The 24,392-nt window shown below is 45.5% G+C and overlaps 1 protein-coding gene across 1 annotated transcript; it reads right to left on the bottom strand.

Annotated features, from left to right (window-relative positions):
* Positions 1-12,754: 12,754 nt before the first annotated feature.
* Positions 12,755-24,210, bottom strand: LOC120817096 (ankyrin repeat and SOCS box protein 13). Its single transcript, XM_078101114.1, has 6 exons — positions 24,053-24,210; positions 17,537-17,724; positions 17,141-17,297; positions 16,898-17,032; positions 14,855-15,046; positions 12,755-14,462 (listed from the first exon to the last, which is right to left on the bottom strand). The coding sequence occupies exons 1-6, from the start codon at positions 24,093-24,095 to the stop codon at positions 14,338-14,340; spliced, it is 840 nt and encodes a 279-aa protein (XP_077957240.1). The 5' UTR covers positions 24,096-24,210; the 3' UTR covers positions 12,755-14,337.
* Positions 24,211-24,392: the final 182 nt, after the last annotated feature.

Below are 24,392 nucleotides of genomic sequence, written 5' to 3'. Positions count from 1 at the left end.
GATCTTGTTCAGAAGCATTTGTGCACGTCCATGTGTTATAAAACTGCTGTTACGCTGCAGTCTGAAGTTAGGGGCTTCAAAAGCCTCCTTTGTCTCTCAGCCTCAGAACTTGTCCTGTCTCATGTTTCTAATGGCTTCTCCTGGAAGCCCGAGTGTGTAGCTGACGTAGAGTGAAATTAAATGTCTAGCCAAAGCAGATGTTGGACAAAGGCGGGCTAGAAGGTGTGTGCGCGCGCGTGTGTGTGTGTGTGTTTAGGTGCACGCGTGCTTGGAAGTAAAAGTGTAAACAGGAAAGAGAAACTTTTAGGGTTAGGCCGTGTGTTTGTACATGCAAACGGTTTGTCTATAAGTGGCAATGAGATGAAATATAATATACGGTTTCATAGAGTCATCTGGATCTCAGGGGCGCAAAATAAATACCATCCAATCAAATGGGACTTTGGACCACTAACCAAACAAACTGGTCATAGAAAATCACACTCCTCCAGTAGCATTAAGGAGAGAGACGGAAAGAGATGTGTCTTGATATTAGTGGGCAAAAGCTTTGTGCCTGAGGTCCAAACCTTGCCAATCATCAGTGAGCTGTAACCACCAGCAGGGTCACGCCAGCAGGTCGGTGAGCCGGAAACTGGCTGGCAACGCCACAGTCACACACACACACATTAACGCATTCTCTTGATTATCTCCTTCCTCCTCAATGACGAGACAGGAGGAGGTTTGTGTCCGTGTGGGTCACGCTAAGCTACCTTTTAAGCAGTCCAACCAAAGGAGGAGGATTTGATTTAAGTCCCATCAGCTGAAATATTCAGTGTCAATGTGACAGTAGAGCACAGAAGCTGGTGACGCTACAGCTTCCATTTCGCTGACACTTTCATGTACTCCTGAACCCGTCCTCCTAAGGCGTGCGTGTGTGTGTTGGTGCATGAGTGTGGTCTGGATCCGTCCCCCTGATAATCATAACTAAGCCCTTCATCAAATGATACAGGAAAACAGCTCACTGCATGAAACTGCAGTATCAACAAACTTCGCATCACTTTGCATTACGAGGGCGTTAGAAGAAGTGAGTAAGACAAGCGACTGTGATGATCCGCTTTAAAGCAGCCAACCAGGTCACGCACTGGGGCTGGTAAATCATCTGAGGGTCCGCATAAATCATTGGCTATAAGTCTCCCAATAAGGCTCCCTGTAACTAATGAGATTTGCAAGGGAGACTCCTGTGTGTGAGTGTGCATGTGAGTGTGTATAACACACTTTACACATGTGTCAAGCATTAGGTGTTGAACCTGGGATCAAAGGCAGCGGATCTGTCTGCGCTTGGTCACAGTTTCCGTCAAGACGGCAGAGTGTGGAGGGCCGCAGCTGAAGCCCGTCGGAACAGGGAGTCTTCCAAAAGCAACGTAAATGCTGGGAAATCCGGGAGGCGGGCAGCTGTTTTCCATCTCAAACGTATGGACACGGTGCACACTGAGAGACTGGAACTGTGGAAACACAAGACCAGACGGAGAGAGAGGTGTGAGGCGAGGAAGGAAAACATGAGAGGTGTCCCAGCAGGCATCTGGTGGAAAGTGATGGGCAGGAGAAGTTCAATGTCAACGAGCACAAACACAAGATGCAAAGAGGAATTCATGACCTTCGTGGGTCTCTCTTGCTCTCTGGGACAGAGATGAGTTCACCAGCTACCGATCTGAAAAAAAGAGGGGGAAATGCAAATCATATAGGACGATTGGAAATGTTTAGTTCATTTCGGTCACAAAGTCCTGAGTCACTGATAAGTCTAAAGTTATTTTTTGACCCACTGTAGTTACTGTTTACGAAGCTTCGCTGGCTCTCGACACCATCAGTTCACTGCCGAGTTCAGCTCAGTTTAAAAAGCTGCTGCTTCCATCAATAATATGATGTGAACAGTGAATTAAATGACTGTGAGATGCAGAAAAGCTCCCTGACTTTTATAATCTCATAGCTCACTTCTTTTGGCTTTCAACATGCCGTAAAACGTTATTTATTTCCTCGCTACTCACATCAACGTCATCTGCAGATCAGCAGTTATTCCCTCAGAGAGCTGTGAGCAGCTTCCTGTCACAGTTAGTGGCAGTGGAGCATTTTGCACAACAGTTAGCAAACCGAAGGTCCGTCTAAAAAAAACACACCACAAAACTTCTTGTATAGTGACATGAATGAATGACTGTGTGCCGAGCAGCTCTACCAGACGCACAGCAGAAATGTCACTGCACTGAACCCCAGAACAGCACTGAACTTATTCTAAGCTCAGGAGTGTCTCGGCATTTAGAACAATGCTACGTTCAGCGTTGCCAGATGCTTCCACAAATGGAATGGGCTGTGGCGCTTCCAATGTCCCGTTTGGACAAATATTGGCGTGTTCTCAAATCATTCTGAAAAAAGAAAAGTAATACTGCAGCTATAAGGTTAAAATCCCAAATCCTAACAAAAAAACCTGGTTGAGAGTTTATAAGGCCAAGACATTTGGTTCATATTGCACAAACTAGCTACGTGTGTTAATCAGACTGGAGATTGAAGTGATGTGAACATATTAACACCGCTAATGATTAACATGTGGTGCGTGATGACAGGTATGTTCCAGACAGGCATTCACTGTGTTTCTGTTGTTGGAGAAACCTTTTCTTCACACCACAGAACTTTCTTATGTTGACGGCGTCGTGGTGTCTTGAAGGGAAGTCGAATACATACAATTGTTGCTTGGAAAACAACGTTGACTGTTTGCTGTCTGCAGAGGGGATTGTGAAACCAAAGTAACAAAAATATGGATGTTGCTCGCACAATAAAAGAAGTTTATCATTCCATTGCCGGTGTAATCCAACCTCCTTTAATAATCTTTATGAGAGACTGCGGGACGTCTCACTGCAGGCACAACACATCACATCTTTGTTTCAACAGCATTAGAGAAAGTAGTTGGGAACAGATTTAAAACGTGTAACTTCCATGTCTGTCACTTAATAAAAAGGAATCAGTCTGCCATATTCATAATATTCATAATTCATATAAGTGCTCTCTTACATGTCTTGACATGTGTCAATTATGTTCCATTGTCTCCACAGCCAGTGATCTTCAAGAATGATGAGACTTCTCAACAGCTAGAAATGTCAGATGTCAGCTGGGTTAAGTTAACTGTTTGATAAGCTGTCAAAGCCCCTGGGCACAGGCCAGATTTTTAAGCCTTTGACCTTTAACCTTTGGTTGCACAGCCTGAAAGCCTGAGGATAGCGCACCTGCCATCCACACACCTGCATTTAGGGCACACACACACTCACACAAACACGCACACACAGTGACTACAGAAATATTTGTAGTCGTGTGTGTGAACATATCTCCCTCAAAACTGATGTGCGCGAAGGACCCTGAAGAATTTGAATTGTCGTAAAATATTCAAAGAAGATTTTCCCTCAGAAAGCTGATATCTGGCAACGAACCCTCAGCAGTTCAATGCTGCCAGCTGGCTGAGCCTCCTCTGTGCTTCACTCCTCCGTTAGCATTGGTGATATGGCAACGCTCATCGTATTTAGTGATCTATGACCACAAATGTGTGTGAGCTGAAGGCTCCTTCGAGCAACGTATGGATCTGGATATCTGGATCCAAGCTCATGCAGGCAGCTCTGTTGTTACCTAACCACGCGGCAGAAGTCGGATCAATACTGAAACGTTTTGGCCGTGCTCTGAAATTAAGTGGATGTTCAAGTTCCGATGCGTCTGAATCCTTTCCCCTGTGATGACCTTTACATTTTTTATCTTGAATCAGGTCAGAATACTACAGAAAAAGAGACTAAATCTTATGGTTAATCTAATATCTTGCATATATAAAATATTGCAGAAGAAGAGATGATGTCCTGTAAAGCCTTAAACAAACCAAAGGAACGTGGAAAACAAATGTGGAAATCTTCGGAAAATAGATATTTCTGAACAGCTGAGCAGCTTGTGAATTAAATTCTCCCAGGAGAGCTCCACACACTTTGCTGTGTTCAGAAGCATGACTTTAAACCAACACACCGTGCTGCGGTAACATTGTGCTTGTTCACACACACACACACACACACACACACACACACACACACCCACACCAATAAATGCACCGACACACACAAACACACATATTGGACAGCTTGACTTTTTCAAACAATAACACCGGAGTTGTTCTCACCTTTCTTCATCTGCCAATTCATACACAAACACACACAGACACACACACACTCCAGCTCTTATTACCCCGTCCCTGAGAAAACACCAGGCCTCGCTGCAGACATTCGGCACATCGCCTCCAATGGAAAAAGTGCAGTCCGCTCACATCGTTAGTGGGTATTTTGGCTGCAGTGATCACAATATCTTTCAGCGCGGTGTGAATTGCCTTAGCAGACGGTCAATGCAAGGAATCCAGACATTACACAATATCCTGAGAGGGTCCGGGGGGAGAGCTGCTCATTTATCCTACAGACGTGCCAACACCTTGTGTGACCGGTCTGCGGTTTAAAAGCACAGAGAAGGTTTATCAGGCGGGACGTGAGTGACGCATCGGAAGACTTATCAATATTTGCTTTGCGGAAAGAAATCTACTCGCGTGTCTTTTTAACTGCTGGATACATTTCGTCTCCGACAGCCAAAGCGTGTCTGGAACTTATTTTGGTCATTACTTTTCAGTGAACCGAAGAACTCTCAGTTAATCTAAGCTGGTCTTTTTTTGCCACTGTTAATATAAAAGACAAGGCGTACTCACTATTTCTCTAAAAATGATTGATTCCTGGATACTTTTGAATCAACAAGACGCAGTTCCCATGACGTCAACCATTGGTTTGTGGACTGTCGTTTTCAAGCCCTGCGGTTTGGCATTTCAGCCTTTGTCATCTGTTTTTTTTGGGAACCAGAAGTTACACCAGAGTTTGCAGCTAAGAACAAACAAACACTGAATGGGGCTTTTTTTCACTTTCATGAACCAAAAACACTCAGTGAAACCATCAAAGTGCTAAGCAAAAAACACAGACAATTCTGAGACGCTCCAAAGCTTACACCGCTTCATGGTCCGTTTGACAATAAATGGAACATCATACTGTAATAGAAAATACTTGGAATATTAACAATGACTTCTGAGGTGATGAAGTGAGTTGTTTCCTCATAGACGTCTGTACAGCCAGAGGAGTGCAGGTTTAAGGCTCCTCCGTATTGGCTTCACTGTATTGCAGGTTGCAAACTGGGTTAGGCATTTCTGAAGGGAATGATGGACAACACATATGGAAGACACAAGATAACTCTAATGTCATATGTGAAAGGGGTTTACCGTACTGACAACCCCACTCGTAACTTTAACCCAATTCTACATTTTAACATTGCACACTGTACAACACAAGTCCAGTGTGATGCCTTTCACATTTCTCAGAAGTTATTACATTTTTTTGTGTATTTGTTGCAAACGTCCAGCATTGACATCTGGACAGCTAACTACACTGTAGTGCGGATGATTATATAGGATAGGAGGCTATATAGGACTGATCAACATAAGTCATGTTTTGTGATACCAGTTGATGAAATGAACACCCGGTTGCTGTGCACATAACCTCCAGTCCAGCCGCTACGTGTCTATCCAAACAGACAGTTTACCAGCTGTTTATTGGGCAGATAGCCCCCCACCAGCTCTACTCTACCCTCTCACTGCCACCACTTTACACAGCTAACCTGGTGCCCTTTCACCTTTACCCCCCTCACACACACCTCGGAGGAGAAGTGGGTTAGTATCGGGTGGTGGACAGTTTCCAGGAACCAGTCCCTTCCCTGCCCTCTTATCCTTCACCCATTTTCCAGTTTTCACAACAAGCCTGGAAAGTGTGCCGATGGTAGTTCCTGTGGAAAAACAGTATTTTCAACAGACTAAATTGGTTTCTGCAGCCGGGGTACTTTCTGAGATACAGACAGATTAGAAAAAGTTGGACAGTGCAGATATGGAGGGGAAAGAAAGAAAAAACGCTGTGTAAACTGTGAGATAATCAGAATTTTTCCCACCTCTGAGTTTTAATATAGAGAGGCCGGGGGTTGGGGGGGCAGGTCGGTGTCAAAGGTCTTTTGTGTCACATTGTTGTCAGGATGCTGCACACGGTCTGCAAATACCGAATTAGGACATGCAGGATCTACAGAGCAAAAAGAGCATGTTCAGCGAACGGGTGTTTTTGATGAACGGGCAGATGAATGTATCCGTTCTGCAACTAACAAATGCGAACGCGAGTCAGGATAACAATAACTCTGGACCTGGATATCTGTGAGCTGCACTCCTATCGTAGAAGGCAAGCAGGGAGAGTTTTGAGCCTTGGTGCCTTCAGGAATGTTGATCACCCGGTTTCCACGTCTAACACCTCATCACCAGCAGATAAACGCATGAGACAGCAAATTAAGCACCGTCGGCAAAATAAAAAAGAGGTTGAGGCACGTGAGGGATGAAAGCAGAGCAGGGACGCCACGGGTGTAAACTGTTCTGTCTTCAGTGTCTCACAGGCGCCACCATGTATGCAGGCCAGTCTCATCTTCCTGTAAACTGTTATTACAGTTTAAAGAGCTGAAGTTATTTATAGTTGTGGGGAAAAAAAGGAACTAAATGCTTCGTTAAATCAACCGTCAATCTGTTTTTCACTGTCATTGCGTGGCAATGTTCTGAACTCATGCTCATTCAAATCACCTCAGCATGGAGATGGATACAAGACAGTGGACACACTGAGGTGTAAACATCCGCTCAGGTTTGTAGCTGCGACACAGTGACAGCCAGCTAATGTTTTCTGTCAGGTTCAACAGCACATGGGACCGGAGGGTTGACAGTCAGCTTATTCTGCTTGAATATTAGTAACAGTATCCATGACAATAGATTCACACAAAGAACAAGCTGGTTGGGTCCATCCTGGTGCTAAATAAGCAGCCTCAACTTATCTTGTTTAAATTCTCTGTGAAGTGAATCAGATCAGCTCCAGGATTCATTAACTCAGCATAATAACAATAATTGCTGCGTTATCTAGATAGGAATCTCAGGAACAAATAGCTATTCATGTTTACTGGGTTCTCCCTCCCAACCCATCAAATTCGGCTACTAGGTCAGTGCCTCATGCTGTCTGACAGCAATGAGCAGAGGCAGGCTAAAGCGCCTGTGTGAGGAACACCGTCCTCTCCACTCTCGTCAAAGTAAGCCCATCGATTAGGCTGCTTGGGGCGGGTGAGAGGGGTTGCAGATGGTAACACAGGACCTTCACCCAGGAAGCCGCTTTCAGGTCCCGTTTAAAAGAATAAGACCGACCCATACTAGAGTGTCTGAAGTTGGGAGTGAGACTGTGTTGCAGCTCGGAGGGGACAATTAAATGGATGACTTTGACCTTGACTCTACCCTCTGCAGAACCAAACATTCGAATATGACGTTGAGCGAGAAGTGCCTTGCAGTTCGTGCCAATAAGTTACGTAACCCAGCCTCTATTTGCCAAAATCTCTGGTCATTATAAAGAAACTGCATCATTGACATGTTTAGTTTTTACTGTTACACAATGTTCAATAAATACTGAGCACTGGTTTAAACAATGAACTATTACATTTACTGACATTACATTTCTGTCTCAGCAAACAGTTAACCAATCAAAAGCAAGTTCTCCAGCAATAAAGAGGTTTATCGTACATTCATGAACATGCTGTGCATCAGTCGGGGCATTTTTACAATCTCACCACTTCCCCTCCTTCTCCCCACTGCTCTGACTATTAACATACTTCTCACCTGTTATGGAGAGCAATGTGACATCACAGTAGGTCTCTGTTACAATCCAAGGATGCCAGAGTGGATGGTGGCCTAGTAAATGACTGTCAGCACAGGAGGAGCAGTCTGAAAACACGGACCTACCTGCCGCACATTCTGTACTTGAGGGTTGTTGTTTAGGGGAAGGAGTCAGAGTACAATGCTGGCCTTAAGTGCTGTTATAGACCATGAGTTGTGTACACATTTGGACACTGTGTAAAAATGGGGAATTTGGTGAATCATGATTGGATTTGAGATTTGAGAGTACATGTTTTCTCCTATCGACCTTTACCAATAGATTTACCAATTTCTAGGTTTAAGCCCTGTCTCATAGACCCCGTCCTGACTAGGCTGGTTAAAGTACTTTGACCTCTAATCAGCACATCTTTACTGGACATTATGAACCCGTCTTTGTTGAAAAGACATACCCCAGTCCTTCAAAGTATTTGTAATCAAACCTCTTCTTAGGAAACCTACTCTTGATCCAGAGGTTTGATTTAGAAATGGTTAGATTAGACAAGTTATTAACTAATGCTTATTGGGGGAAGTTAAAGTGCAATCAGTAAAGTATAGATCATGAACTAGTTAACTCAGTAATTAATGGTCTTTGCAAAAATGTAACCTCGCCTACACATTGACGGTTCAATTCTATAAAATCATACAGCTTTGTTCCGATAAAACTAGGTGAATTAGCATCCGATTTAAGGTCAGTTCAACTGAAAGCATCTGGATTGTGACATTTGGTCTTAATGATGGCTTTCTTGTATTGTTCATTTGTGTCTGCGGCCTTAGCCTAGAGTAGGTCATTAGGTCTACTTACAGGTAGCATGCGGTCACGGTACATCAAAATTACATAATTGGGGGTTTCGACTATCAACCATTTGTCTTTTTCATTGCATAGAGTTTATGACTGCATGTCAGGTTGGGTATATAACTCACCTGCCTCACCTTGAGCTGCAACATGAATATTAGTTTGTGATGGACTACAATAGGGAGCTGCAGTAATGCAGTCCGTTCGGATGCCGCTGATTACTCAGATGTACTGAATGCTAAAGGCGTAAATTTCCACCTTTGGTGAATACCTGAGGGGGAACGTTTGGTTACTGTCAAATGTGTATGAAGCAACGACAGTGACAGCCTAGAAGACTATGTTCCCTTCAAATGTTTCCTCAAGGTTTGTCACTGCATTTGTATGTTGGCTCATTGTCCTTCCTACATTCCTACATATTTTGAATATTGTTTCTACTACTCTCTTACTGTGGCGGGTCGGGGAGATGCTTGGTTGAGCGGATCATGTTGGTATTAATGATTTGTTTGAGGGGGGTTAACTACAAGTGAGGTGATCATTATCTGAGCTGTAAAGGCCCAGTCATTAGTAGCTTCTACTGGATGAAAACCACCTTCAACTAAAATGAGAGTTGGCCTCACATGAAGTGCTCTGCTCAATACTACGGCCCAAGCAGCAGAGCTTTGGCCTTTTGCTCTCCCCGTACAATAATAATAATAGTAAGAAAGGGTGAGAAACCGTATGGCTCAGAACAGCTGGGAGACGGACAGTCTTAGTGGCATTCCAGGCCTTCTGGAACCTCTTTGGGGAAACAGAGCAGGCCGACCCGCTGGCTTCTGCTGAGCAGGCGCGCGTCTCAGCAGCTGAGCGGCGGGGACAGAGAGGGAAAAGCATCTGGGAAGGAAACTCTGCTCACTTCATTTGCACTGGAGATCGGGCGACTCTCGGTCAGGGGGACTCCCTTCCCAAAATACAACCAGATGGCTGCTTTTGAAGCCCCCCTTCGCCTGTGTGTGTGTGTGTGTGTGTGTGTATGTGTGTGTGTGTGTGTGTGTGTGTGTGTGTGTGTGTGTGTGTGTGTGTGTGTGTGGGTGGGTGTGTGTAACCTTGGGCGTTGTCGTCCAGACACACACACACTTAATTTTCTCAGACCAAAGCAAGTCTGGTTTACTGTAAGTGTGGGAGCAGACTAGAGGGTGGAGACCAGAGTCTAAACTGGCTGAGAACAATTGAGTGCAGAAAGGAGTCTTTAATCTAGCGAGTCCAACGGAGAAATGATACGATAAGAGGATGCATCGTCTGAATCTGTATTTTTTTTTCCCCCGTTCTTATTCAAGAAGTGCGTTTTCTGGGTTTATCTTATCTAAAGATCGATTTTATCAGAATCCGACATGCTGCAAGAGGTCAGTGTCCCATAGGATTATCAGACTTCTTACTTAACCCAGTTAACACACTGTGGGGCTAAAGATGGCAGAAATACACAGATGTTCAATCAAGTTCTGAAATGAAACATTTATTTGATCTTTCGACTTTGTGTAAAATCTTAATTCAAACGTCCAAAACCGAAAGAAAACTCCCTGAGTGCGTCATCTTTATTTCTTTTCACGTGGTTTGGGATCAACTGGACAGCTGCTGTGTCTCATCGATGGGATCCCAGAGGGTAGTCCTTCTTCAAAGTGCTGATTAGACAGGGAGGCCGTAGTAAGGCTGAGCTCATCCTGCAGGTCACAGCAGAGGCCACAGGTTCAGACATGATGTGGAAAAAAGTGTCCGGAAACACACAACAGAAAGCCAGAATTGACTTTGATGCTGCATCTTTGAATGTGAAGAGTTAAAATAAAGTAGAGCCTTCTCATTCAAGTCTGTTACAGGAGTTGGTTTTTGTCCCTAGGTGCATATTTCAGCCATTGTTTGTGGCCCCTTGGTGTGGAGAGAGATGTTGAAGAGAGATAAACTGACAATGCAGGGTGTCACGGTGGTGTGGTGGTCATCACTGTCGCCTCACAGCGAAAACGTCCTGGCTTGTACTTTACCCAGCGGCCTTTCTGTGTGGAGTCTGCATGTTCTCCCCGTGTCTGCGTGGGTTCTCTCCGGGTACTCCGGCTTCCTCCCACAGTCCAAAGACAAGCTATGGGGATCAGGGAGATTGGTGGCTCTAAATTGCCCAAAGGTGTGTGAATGTAAGTGTGAAAGGTTGTTTGTCTCTGTGTCAGTTCTGCAACCAAATCAGGGTGAAACCCGTCTCTCGCCCGATGTCAACTAGGATGATCTCCAGCCACCCGCAATGCTGCATGAAGGCTGGATGGAAACTGACAAGGTGAAGTTGCGTCTGGTTTAAATGGGGGTTTGGAAAATACCCCAACCGGTTTTGGAAGAGATATTAAACTGAGATTTGGGTAACTGTTCCAACAACACATAACCAGCTCTAAACATTCCCAGCAGACATGGCTGAGCTCCTGATCAGTTATGGACTCCACAATTGTCATATTGCATATAAAATATACTATATTTAAGTAGAGGTGTACTACACTGTTCCTCCACTCAGGGTCTCACACATCCAAACATGATTATCATTAACGGAAATCCTTTTTAAAAATGCATAGCAGCGAATGACCGCTATGCATTTTTTTTTTAAAAAAAGGTCTGTTTGATCCGAGGTGATTTTTGGGGGCGATTTGTGGTTTATGTGCCTCAAAATGAACAGATTCTCATCTCACATCTGCAGCTCATTTCAGGGAGCTGATTTCCAGGATGCGGTGTCTGGTGGGGCAGGGTGGCACTGGACCATCAAAGCATCCAGCGCCCTTGTTTATCTGATTTTCAAACAAAAGCCCCCCAGTTCCTGCCCGCTTATCTGCCCCCCCAATTGTTTTCCTCCTCACCTCTCTTACTGCCAACAGGTCACAAGACAGAGAGCGGGTTAATTAGTTACAGCAGAGGGACCACGGTAACAGGACGAGTTTCCTTGGTGCCCTCTGGGCCTGAACGCATGCCGACTGGAGGTGGGGGGGGGGGGTCACTAATACAGTTGTTGCGAATGACTTCTTTGTAAATGGTGCGACCTGGTGGTAAACTAGTGCAACTGGGTTTTTTGTTGGAAACACAAGTTTACATGTCAAATAAAAATGTACTTTAAAGCACCTGAAATCCGGTGCAAACTAATCCAATTAATAGTGAGAGTACAACATCTTTCATGTTCATTTATTACTACTCATTAAGCCTTTATTTCCACCACAATTGACAGTGACAGGCACATGAACAGAGAAGCGTTTCTTTTGTTCCACTCAGTGGGTGAATATGGGTGTTCACGGGCGATGAACTCATTCTCTTCATGAGGTAGCTTCAAGGTTTCTGGGATCAGTCCAAATTAAGCTTGTGGTGTGTTTTAGCTTTTTTCCTCACTAAATTAAGTCTCTACTTTCAGTACTGAATGGTGGTGAAGTTCTTTATGCTAGCTATTAGCTGGCATGTAGCATGGTCAGAGCATTCTTCTATGATTCATGTTTTTTAATACTCCCTTTGCGAGGTTTAGGAAAATATTAGAAATGGCCACAGTATGTAGTGTTGGTGTCACACCTGTATGTCTAGTTGCGTCTTTGTCCTGTCTCCACGTTTGTTTTCGTGACTTCCTGTTTATTTTGAAGATTAACTCTCCTCTCGTTTCAGGTTCCTTTCCCTTCCTGACGTGTCACCAGTCTGATTGTCCTCCCTGATTCCTGATTGTGTCCACCGGTTCCTTCTGTGTTCATAAAGCCTGCATCTCCCGACGTCTTGTGCCAAAGTGTCGTCTCACGTCGTCGTACCAGCCAATGTCCAAGACCCGTGGCCATAGTTAGTCTAGTCTCGTGATCATAGTTTTCACCTTGTTCGAGTGATTTTTCGTTGTTGCTCTTTTGTCCAACTTAAAGTCTCAGTGAGGTTAACTTAAGTAGCCTTGTTCCCTCCCTTGGAGTGACTTTATGTCTTGGACCTGGACCTTGGACCTTGGACAGTTGGTGGCAGGTGTAGACACCTCTGAGAGAAGAACCCTCGACCCAGAAAGACCATCAGTAACAAGTGATGGTGGAGAGAAGTTTGAAAATCCTCACATCTCCCTTTTAAAGCTCGTGAAAGAACAAGGTAGAAGACGGACAAACGGCAGTGTGAGGACAGTCCAGCCAACGGTGCTCGTATGAAAGCCAGTCATGCAAAAGCACGAAGACAGATCAATTTATTCAGTAAATAAACATATTCACAACAATAAGATAAATATTGATGACACATCTTTGGGGGCATTCCTCAGTTTTTTTAAATAAATCAGCATGGTTTGAACATTGGAGAAGATTAAACCTGACTTTATTTACTTTAAGAAGAGTTAAACCGAGACAACGCACCTCGCCGACAAACCAACCCCTCGGCCTCTAAAGCTGAAGTTTAACATTCCTATTTTGGGAGAAGGCCCATTTCTCATCTTAGTTTAGTGGACATCTCCTGCATGCCTACACTGGACAAAAGGTTTGGGGGACGGCCGAGGGTGAACTATTTGACGCCATCCGTCGGATGGACAGTTAAAACGCAGGTGACATATTCCTAAACTGGGTAAGTTCTTAAACTTCCAAAACAGGCCATGTCCCCTCAGCAGAGAGCCGGTTAAGCAATCCAAAGCACTTAGTGGAACAACTTCCTGCACCTCCTCCTAAAAATACCCACACCCCCCGTGAGCTCTGTGAGTCGTCTCGATGAGCAGCTCCAATGGAGCAACAGACAGCAGCTATATATAGAGCAGCGAGGATCGCTGGGAGAGACAAAGGCCGCCGCTGAGGCGGGGGGGTGAATCCTAGGAATCCCAGACGGAGCCAAGCAGCATCTGGAGAGAGTCACGTCGAGGCCTGCTGTGACACCAACACTGGAGAGTACATTTTTGAAAGGACAAGGCCTTCTGGTCCCTCAGCGCGTACGCCGTTTCCTACTTTGGCCGCTACTCCAAATTCCCGCATTTACGGGATGTCGGCGGTTTCAGCGACGCGCGGGCATTTCCTCAGCAAATCCAGAGGAGTCAATCCAGCAACCTTTTGCTGGACGTGGATGTTAATTCCTAATAACCACGTTGTCCATCTACTTCCTCTCAGTGAGCTCTGACACTTCTTCTCTAGTCCAACTCAAATGTAAACTCTTCTCCATTCGAATGGCAAACTCAAAATGACACTTAAGACTTTTAAAGTAGCAATTTATGTTTAGAAGTGTGGCAGTATGAGACGCTGCCTCAAAACCAGTGTAGAAAAAGAAAGAAAGAACTCTGTCTTAGGGGTCTAAAGTACACCCACACTAGCACATCGCTTCGCTCCCCCCGTGCTGGTCCTCCCAAAACTGTAGTAATAATCCATGATGGTAATAACGAGCATGAAGATGTTCCTCACACAACAGAAAACGCTCTAAACATCCAGACTATCCCTAATTAAAATTAAACACTCCACTGGCAGGAACTTTAAACTAAAAACACAGTAGAAAATGATCTTCTGACAGCATGCTTATGCATATCAACCTGAGCCAGTGACGATGAGAGAAACCAGAGGGAGCAACCAGAGTGCAGCTTTTCCCTCAAGATGCTTCTTCTTGAGGAGACGGTTAGGATTTCTATTTTCATTCCCTGGTGCACTTGAATGGAAACTGTTTCATAACCACTTACAAATTCCTCATGCTGACTTTATAATCCAAATCGTTGGCGTGGTTAAGAAGCAGTGGATGAAAAACAGAAGAGAGGAGCTGGGAAACATTGACCCGACTCCCCCTTCACTCACTAATAGCAGAGATAGTTGATGATGAGCTTTGGTATGTTCAGTTGACCTATGACCTTCAGCGCTCTGGTGCCCAGCTCGGTCCTCAATGCCAACCTGCTGAGCTGCTGCAGGCTCATGGGGTTGCCTACAGAAGGGGGGAAAGGGGGATATAAAATAGTATTCTGCGCAAAAATTCTAAATAAATGTATCTGGCGGATAACGTAATTGAATTCATCTTTAATATGAATGTTGTATTTTTCTACTGTCCTCTTCATGTATTGTATTTAATAAAAGGCTGCCAGTGGAATAAAGAGGTGTTCATCACCATCTCCTTAGCAGTCACTGCACTGCCTAAACAACACTTGACATATGAGCATCTCTCTGACACTTTGACCTGGAAGTGAACAGCGATCCTGGCTCGCCATCTGCTGGTGCTGCGTCGATACTACGCTGTGGTACAGTTACACAACTCAATCAAACCAACCTTGTAAACAGTGTTTGTGTTCCGTGATGCCCGTACTTTATGGCACAACCTACTCTCATAAAAGGTCAGGCAGGTGGCAGAGGGAGAGCCTGGCGTGGTGTACTCCACAGGTCTCTTGTTGTGCTGGTCCCTGGCATAGACGTTGGCCCCGAACTCCACCAGCGTCTCCACCATCTCAACCTGCATGGTCTTGGCAGCGTGGTGCAGCGGAGTGTCGTGTAGCCTGGCGGCATTCACCTTAGCGCCTTCAAAGGAGAAGACCAGGACAAGGCGGACTAGAATACATTGATATATATATATATATATATATATATATATATATATATATATATATATCAAACCCCATCACCGTTAGACATGCAATGATCGTGCATGTAAACAGCATAACCTGCACGTACTGTCGGGGTTATGCGTCTGCACACGCTCCGCTAAAGCCGCAGCCCCCCCCACTACGCTGCAGCGGCTCCTATGCGCTCTACAGGCGCGTTCCTGGTTTCAAAACTCCGCCAATCACTCCTAATAGCTCGTCGAAGCATCCCAGCATCAGCTGTCTATTACTGAATCTTACAGACACAAACCACACTGATGGCATGAAGTTAAAGTTAAAACCCTCAACGAAGCCCCATTATTAATGGACATGGCTGAAATCCGGTCATCATAGTCGACAAGCCGAAGTTGTATTGGGACGCACGCTCCCGATCTTGATCTAGAATCGATTGCTCTTCCCTGGGTTCCCGGATGTTGCGGTTCGAATTTTTTTGCATTGAATTTTTGAATATTTTAACGTTGAAAAACATTCAGATACATGATTTCAATGCATAAATATTCAGTGCTAGAAATTCAATCACCCTTTTCTTTCAAAATTCGATGACACAGATTTACTTCCATATTGCAGAGGCTTTAATTTGTAAAATGGTACATCAGAATATCCTGGTTATCACCAAGTGACACCTTGGGGATGTGTACTCTCTGCCTGAAGTGGAAATACTGTGAAACAATTTTATTTTTTTTCTTTTAAATCTAATCTGAAATTGACCAGATGTAGTCTTGTGATTGATATTTTGGCTCATTTATGGTAGTTTGAGAGGCTTTAATTTTGGAATAGTACATCAGAATGTCCTGGTATCGCTGAGTGACACTTTGGGAATGTGCACTATCAACCTGAAGTGGAAATATCACGTATCTATTGATCGCTTCCTTCATAAATAACATCTGAAATTGACCTGAAGTAGTCACGTGAGTTGTAGATCATTATGGTAACGACAACTGACTCTCGGACGCTTCGTCAAACGCCCACAGGAGTTCTTGGCTGCGTTTCTAGCTGTGCGGCCGGTGCCCCCACATGCGGAGTAGCGAGGACCCGTCCAACGCTGCTTGCAGCTTTAATTTATTTTGATACTAATATTTTTAATTTCCTGAATAATTTTGCCGATGGGTGCCCTTTTGTTTTGGTTTGAGCACCTGCCCGCCAAAATGTCTGTGCACGTGCCTGCCATTGACATTGTGTGAATGAAGAGGAGTTTGTTTAAAAGAGATTTGACAAACTTTGACATGCAGCAATCAAGCATACGAGAGTGAACATATGCTTGATTGTGTTTACTATCATGTAATAGTAGTAGTTTAGTTTAAGTTCTGGTGTCAAGTTTGTTGACGAAGAGAAGTCAAAAAGCCATTTTCAGTTATTCTCTTGGTATATTGTGAATAACTTTACACAGGCGTAGAATTATCTAGGTTTTATGGTTTATTAACGACCAGTTAGACGTCCTTTTATCCAAGATAAATTCCACTGAACATGTATGTCTTTGTTCTTATATGCAATATGTTCTAGACTAATAATCCAAATTTTCATAAGAATGATAATGTGACTATAATGTAAATTTGTTTGTAAGCAAGGACATTCTGGAAAATAAAGAAAGTTATTACGTTACATTTCTCACGCTCAATACTACTACTGCACATAGATTTTCACCAGATGCTAAAACATCTGTACGTAGTGTCTGGAAGGGAATAAATCAATCCAAGATTCTACTTAGTTGGCTAAACCATGCAGGTAACAAGTACTACATTTTCCCATCTGGCTTTCCAGTAAAACTCACCTGCATTGAGCAGTTCTTTCACACAGTCCGTGTGTTTGTTGGCACAAGCCACATGTAGTGGGGTCCCGTAATAAAGGTCGTACGCCTCCAGAGAAGCCCCCGTGGCAATCAGCAGCCTCACGCAGTCAGAGTTTCCTGGAAAAGGACATGTATCCCCGTTTAACTTTCTTTGTGAGGATTAATTTGAGGCCCAAGTTGATCAGACAGAAGTCACAGGAGTGTGACGTGAGCCGAGGCCCTCACCTCCCATGCAGGCCTCGTGGAGGGGCGAGGCCGTGCGGGAGGTGAGGGCAGGGTCGGCCATGGCGCCGTGATCCAGCAAGAGCTGGACGCACTCCAGACTGCCGGCCGAACAGGCTTCGCACAGCGGGGTGCTCCCGTCTACGTTCCTTGCATCCACCTGAGATGCATTACGGGACAGAAGATCATATACGAGGGACTTCAACCTCTTTGTCCACTCAATTGGAAGGATTCCTCTGGCAAAGCTGCTTATATGTCTTTATGCAAATCAATCTTTACTCACACACCTGACCTTAGTGCTACACTATCTTTAATGAATAGAAGGGAAGGATGGTGCGGGGTTCAGGCCGGTTGTCTTTTAAGGTCACCCGTGACGCAGCGGATCAGGGCCCGGCTCACCTGCGCTCCGGCGTCCAGCAGCAGGCGGACACACTGCGCCTGTCCCCGCAGACAGGCCTCGTGCAGCGGCGTGATGGAGTCCACAGCCACGATGTTGACCGACGCTCCGCTCCGGATGAGGAGCTCCAGCTGGGCAGCGTGGCCGAGCGACGCCGCCTTGTGCACCTCCGTCCTCTCCGACCAGAAGCCTGCGGGGGGGGTTGTTTATTAACGGTGAATTGATAAACGTCTTTCACACTCTGTGGAATAATTGACCTGTTTAAAGTTGTTATGACTGGGGTCATCTGTGTAGTGTTTGTGGGTTTCTTTTGGTGTCTTTCTGGTTTCTTTATTCAAACAGGGATGTGCCACCACCAGGCGCGGATTGGTGGACGGTCTCCCACCCGTCCTGTGATTGGCTGCAGCCGGCATATAATGGAAGCCAAGATGGCCTCCGAGGCAGAGCAGACCAGAGCAGGGGAGAACAGCAGCAGAGCACAACCCTCGTCCTCCTCCTCTTCCAACCAGCCACTTGTAGCATACCGTGAAGCTGAATAAGTATTCTGTTTTTCTTTTGAGTTGGTTTTCTCCTGTTTTAAAGTAGTTAGGTAGGTAAGACTGATGTCATTATTTTTCTCCTTTGTTTTGGTAGGTCAGTGTCTTATTTTCTAGCTAGGTTCGTTTTTTGGTTTATTTGTTATATTGGGGATGGGCAACGGCGAAGCCGTGGTTTGTCTTTGCCTCAAAATACTGGGTTTTTCTCAACCTAGAGCTTTTTTTCAATAAATATCCCCTATACAAACTTAAAGTGTGTGTGGCTATTTGGGAGACGGGGAAGATTGGGGCCTATTCATGTTGCACCTTAGGCACCCCTAGACTGGGGCGTAACATGAATTGGGGGCTCGTCCGTCTTCTTGTCTCGCCTCGTTTTCTGTGTTCTATGGAAGATTTTTTGTCTGGTTGGCAGTGATTTGGTGTGTGGGGGGAATTATGGAGTTTTCACTGGATGAGTTTGTGGCTGGTCCATCTTTTGCTAAAATTGAAAAATGTAAGAAAAAGGACCTTTTGATGGTGGCAAATTGTTATAATGTGCAGGTGCCCTACAGTGCCAATAAGGGGGAGATCAAACGGTTGCTGTGTGCAGAGTTGGTGGAGCAGGGCATCATACCTGAACCAGCTACTGATGTTGCTGTTGCGGGCGGCGCGGCGGGTGACGCACCGATGGCAGACGTGAAAGCGGCAGGGGCTGCTGGCATGCTCGCTACGGGTGTAGGACTTGAGCCGGTCATAGATCCTGTCATGGGTAACATGACCACAGAGGATCTCCGCATAGCCCTCCAAATAAAGGAGGTAGAGACCAAAAACAGACAGCTAGAGGTACAAGCAATGCATCTGCGCATCAGGGCTCTCGAACTGGAAAAGGGAGCCCCGGTAGTCTCCACCCCGATGTCTCCTCTTGACCGCAGTGCTATTTCTACTCCGGCTTTTGACATTAGTAGGCACATAGCTTTAGTCCCTCCGTTTCGCGAGTCAGAGGTTGACTCATATTTTAGCGCTTTTGAGCGGATAGCTGCTGCCCTGAGTTGGCCTAAAGAGTTCTGGTCCCTTCTCCTCCAGTGTAAATTAGTGGGGAAAGCTCAAGAAGTCTGTGCCAGTCTGTCTATTGAGGATAGTCTTGACTATAAAATACTGAAAAAGACAGTGTTACAGGCCTACGAGCTGGTCCCGGAAGCATACAGACAAAAATTTAGGAATAGTGATAAAACTGCTAACCAGACATATGTTGAGTTTGTGCGTGACAAGAGCATTCTGTTTGATAAATGGTGCCAGGCGTGTAATGTTAAAAACATGGCGGAAATCAGAGAGCTCATTTTGCTCGAGGAATTCAAAAAGTGTTTGCCGGAAAGAATTGTGGTCTATTTGAACGAACAAAAAGAATCATCGGTAACGAAAGCGGCTGTTCTGGCTGATGAGTTCATTCTAACTCATAAAAGCGTTTTTTCTATGCCGGCGCCTCGCGTTTCTCAAGTAATGCCTGAGCGCAGAGTTCGGTCGCCAAAGATGATGCGTAAAAGCACCTCACCAACAGCGGGTGAGGGCCGTGAGTGTTTCTATTGCCATGAGCCAGGCCATTTGATCGCGGTTTGTCCGATTCTTAGGAAAAAAGGACCACACAAAGGTACTAAACCTCCTGCCGGTGTGGGTTTCATAAACACCGTGTCACCACCGGTAAAACATACTGAGCTGTTACCTGAAGAAAAATACGCGGAGGTTGACCCTCGGTTCAAGCCGTTCGTATCTCACGGGTTTGTTTCTTTAACTGGCGAGCAATCGGAAAAAGTGCCAGTAACTATTCTTCGAGATACAGCCGCCTATCATTCATTCATGCTGGCTAATGTGCTGCCGCTCTCCAACGAAACGTCGTGTTCTTCTGATTTGCTAGTGTGGGGAATCAAAATGAGTGAACTTCATGCCCCACTGCACATGATTCACTTGCATTCAGCGCTTGTGTCTGGACAGGTGAAAGTTGCCGTGCTCCCACAGTTTCCGATTAGTGGCGTTTCGTTTATTTTGGGTAACGATTTGGCCGGAGGAAAAGTGTTTCCTCTGCCCGAAGTAGTTAGTGACCCAATTTCGTCGGTGTCTGCTTGCTGTTCACCCTTTGCCTCTTCTGCTGTGTCTGTGCCAAATCTGTTTCCTGTGTGCGCAATTACGCGTGCACAGGCTCGTAAATTGGGTGAAAATGTGGATTTGTCTGAGTCGTTTATGGCTACGCTAGTTGAGGGTGAGCCCTCCTGTTCAGTGTCATCCGATGAGTGTGAAAATGTATTAAAATGCATCAATGAGTTTGATCTATTTCCTGCTGACACAGACCTAAGTTTAAATGTGACCCGAGAAATGTTGACTAAAGCCCAGATGAGTGATCCGTCTCTAACTTCGTGTCTGTCCTCTGTTGTAGCCGCCGAGGAAGACGGCAAACCAGTTCGGTTTTTTTTGGACAACGGTGTCCTGATGAGACGGTGGAGTCCCGACTCCAGTGAGATGTGCGCTGTAAATCAAGTGGTTGTGCCAACTGACTACCGAGCGCAAATTTTGAGTCTGGCACATGACTCCAGCTTAGCTGGCCACCTGGGTGTTAAAAAGACGTACCATCGTGTGTTGCGCAATTTCTTTTGGCCTGGATTAAAAACTGACGTTTCGAAGTATTGCCGCACCTGTCACACATGTCAAGTTGTGGGAAAGCCCAACCAACCTGTTCCGCCGGCTCCTCTGCATCCGATCCCGGTGCTTGGTGAGCCGTTTGAACGAGTGTTGATAGATTGTGTGGGGCCGTTACCCAGAACTAAATCTGGACATCAGTATATTCTAACGGTGATGTGCGCCGCGACGAGGTATCCTGAAGCTATTCCCCTGCGCACTCTCAGAGCAAAACCAGTCGTGAAAGCTCTCACTAAATTCTTTTCAACGTTTGGCTTGCCTAAAACTATCCAGAGTGACCAGGGCACAAATTTCATGTCGAAATTGTTCGCACAGGTAATGAGAGAGCTAAAAGTTAAACATGTAACTTCAAGTCCTTACCACCCGGAGTCTCAAGGTGCACTTGAGAGGTTCCATCAAACCCTAAAATCTATGTTGCGTAAATATTGTCTTGAGTCTAACCGAGAGTGGGATGAAGGTCTCCCTCTCCTGTTATTTGCCGTGCGTGAAACTCCTCAGGAGTCTTTGGGGTTCAGTCCTTGTGATTTGGTCTTTGGCCATACTGTCCGCGGTCCCCTTCGGCTACTTAAAGAAAAGTGGTTAGCAGAGTCGCCAAAAACTGAACATAAGCTGCTAGATTATGTCAGTTCCTTTCGTGAGCGTCTCAATTATGTGTGTCAGTTAGCCCGTGACAACTTGTCACAAAGTCAAGCTAAAATGAAGAGTCGTTATGACAAAAAGTCTGTCCTCCGTGTCTTCCAACCAGGTGACAAGGTTTTGGTGCTTCTTCCGTTGCCGGGATCCAGTTTGCATGCTCGGTTTTCGGGTCCGTACACGGTGGAGAGGAAAATTAGTGACACTGACTACGTTGTTCAAACTCCAGATCGGAAAAGAAAATCTAGAGTGTGCCATATTAACATGTTGAAACGTTATTTTTCCAGAGTGAGTGAATCCCCGCTGTCTCTTGCTGCACCCGTGATGTCCGTGTCCGCTACTCCTCCTCAGTACCACCTAGCCGATGATGGGTTGGCAGAGAAAAGTGGTTTGATGCCAGCCGCGCGTTTGAGAAATTCAGAGGTACTGAGTAACTTGGAGGGTTTTTTGGCCCATCTGTCGGACTCAGCTCTTGCAGATGTTAGGGATTTGATAGAGAATAACCTATTGCTTTTCTCTGACCATCCTAGGCAAACGTCTGTCCTGTTCCATGACATTGACGTGGAGGGTCACAAACCCATTAAGCAACATGCGTATCGCGTAAATCCGGCCAAAAGGGCTATGATGCAGGAGGAGGTGAGCTATCTGGTTGAGCATGGATTAGCTGTTCCCAGTACCAGTGCGTGGAGCTCACCCTGTGTCTTGGTTCCGAAACCCGACCACACTCCTCGTTTCTGTAACGATTACCGAAAAGTAAATTCAGTCACAAAACCTGATTCATTTCCGCTCCCCAGAATGGAAGATTGCATAGATCGTGTAGGCTCCGCTAAATATGTGACAAAGCTGGACCTGTTAAAAGGTTACTGGCAAGTACCGTTAACGCCACGGGCCTCAGAAATTTCAGCTTTTGTCACACCCGATACTTTCCTCCAGTACACTGTTATGCCATTCGGGCTGCGTAATGCACCCGCTACTTTCCAACGGTTGATGCGTATCGTGTTATCTGGTGTAGAAAATTGCGAAGCTTACTTAGATGATGTTGTTGCTTACTCCTCCACCTGGGCCGACCATCTCCACACATTGTCCCTCATTTTCAGTCGTCTCCGTGAGGCCTCACTCACCCTCAACCTCGCAAAATGTGAATTTGGTAGGGCCACTGTTACCTATTTAGGTAAACAGGTAGGTCAGGGGCAGGTGCGTCCTTTGGCTGAAAAAGTGCAGGCGATTATTGATTTCCCGGTCCCCCCGTCCAAGAAAGCGTTGCGCCGTTTTCTTGGAATGTGTGGGTATTATCGGGGTTTTTGTCGAAACTTTTCGGACGTTGTTGCTCCTCTCACAGGACTTGTGAGTCCTTTAAAATCGTTTATTTGGTCCCCCGCCTGTCAAGCTGCCTTCGAGTCGGCCAAGGCATTACTGTGCAATGCACCAGTTCTCGCAGCGCCCTGTTTTACGCGACCCTTTAAGTTAGAGGTTGACGCCAGTGCGTGTGGCGCAGGGGCTGTCCTCTTGCAGGAGGACAGTCAGTCCATTGATCACCCCGTGTCTTACTTCTCAAAAAAGTTTAATAAGCACCAGCTTAATTACAGTACCATTGAGAAGGAAGCTCTTTCGCTATTGTTAGCCTTACAATATTTCGAAGTTTACCTTGGGTCTAGTTCACAGCCTGTCTCGGTATTCACAGATCATAACCCATTGGTATTTCTGGCTCACATGCAAAACTCTAACCAGCGGCTGATGCGCTGGTCTCTCCTTCTGCAGGATTTTAACCTGCAGATCCGCCACAAAAAGGGTACGGAGAACGTAATCGCAGACGCCTTATCCAGGTGCTCAGCTTTATAGGAAGTAAACCTTTTAGGGGAAGGTTTACTTCTTGGGTGTGGGGGTGTTATGACTGGGGTCATCTGTGTAGTGTTTGTGGGTTTCTTTTGGTGTCTTTCTGGTTTCTTTATTCAAACAGGGATGTGCCACCACCAGGCGCGGATTGGTGGACGGTCTCCCACCCGTCCTGTGATTGGCTGCAGCCGGCATATAATGGAAGCCAAGATGGCCTCCGAGGCAGAGCAGACCAGAGCAGGGGAGAACAGCAGCAGAGCACAACCCTCGTCCTCCTCCTCTTCCAACCAGCCACTTGTAGCATACCGTGAAGCTGAATAAGTATTCTGTTTTTCTTTTGAGTTGGTTTTCTCCTGTTTTAAAGTAGTTAGGTAGGTAAGACTGATGTCATTATTTTTCTCCTTTGTTTTGGTAGGTCAGTGTCTTATTTTCTAGCTAGGTTCGTTTTTTGGTTTATTTGTTATATTGGGGATGGGCAACGGCGAAGCCGTGGTTTGTCTTTGCCTCAAAATACTGGGTTTTTCTCAACCTAGAGCTTTTTTTCAATAAATATCCCCTATACAAACTTAAAGTGTGTGTGGCTATTTGGGAGACGGGGAAGATTGGGGCCTATTCATGTTGCACCTTAGGCACCCCTAGACTGGGGCGTAACAAAAGTAAAGAGCATCGAGCTATTGGTCAAAGTTAGATAGATTTATTTACTGTTCATAAAACCGTAAGAAGCGTGTGAAGCCAGCGATCTCCGTGTAACATGTTAGCAGTCGGCATCTAGCACACATGCCGTCCGACGTCAAACCGCTGTCAGGAGTCCGGAAAACTAACCGACCGTAAATGTCTTCGTTTCATACTCACCGACGTCCCCCCAAAAATATGGATGGGCTTGTTCAACCTCCATCCTGACCTTTTGTCTCCTGAAGAAATGATTGCGGTGCGCAAAGACGAGTTGTTTATAAACAGCCGCGTCTCGTTCATGTTTACATACGGCGGCCGTCACGTGACCAACCCGGAAGTCGAAGCGTACGCTGGGAGTGTTCGCACAGAAATAAATAACACATTTATTGGGAGTCTGAAGAAATAACGCAACATTATACAAAATATCAGATCAGCCCTGAGTCGCATGACCTTCATATGGCAGATAACCTCGTATTTTGAATAATACGCACATTTTTTCTTAATCATGTCGACTCATGCT

Source organism: Gasterosteus aculeatus, chromosome 4 (genome assembly GCF_964276395.1).
Source record: "Gasterosteus aculeatus chromosome 4, fGasAcu3.hap1.1, whole genome shotgun sequence".
NCBI classification, from domain to species: domain Eukaryota; kingdom Metazoa; phylum Chordata; class Actinopteri; order Perciformes; family Gasterosteidae; genus Gasterosteus; species Gasterosteus aculeatus.
This window is presented reverse-complemented; position numbering and strand designations above follow the sequence as displayed.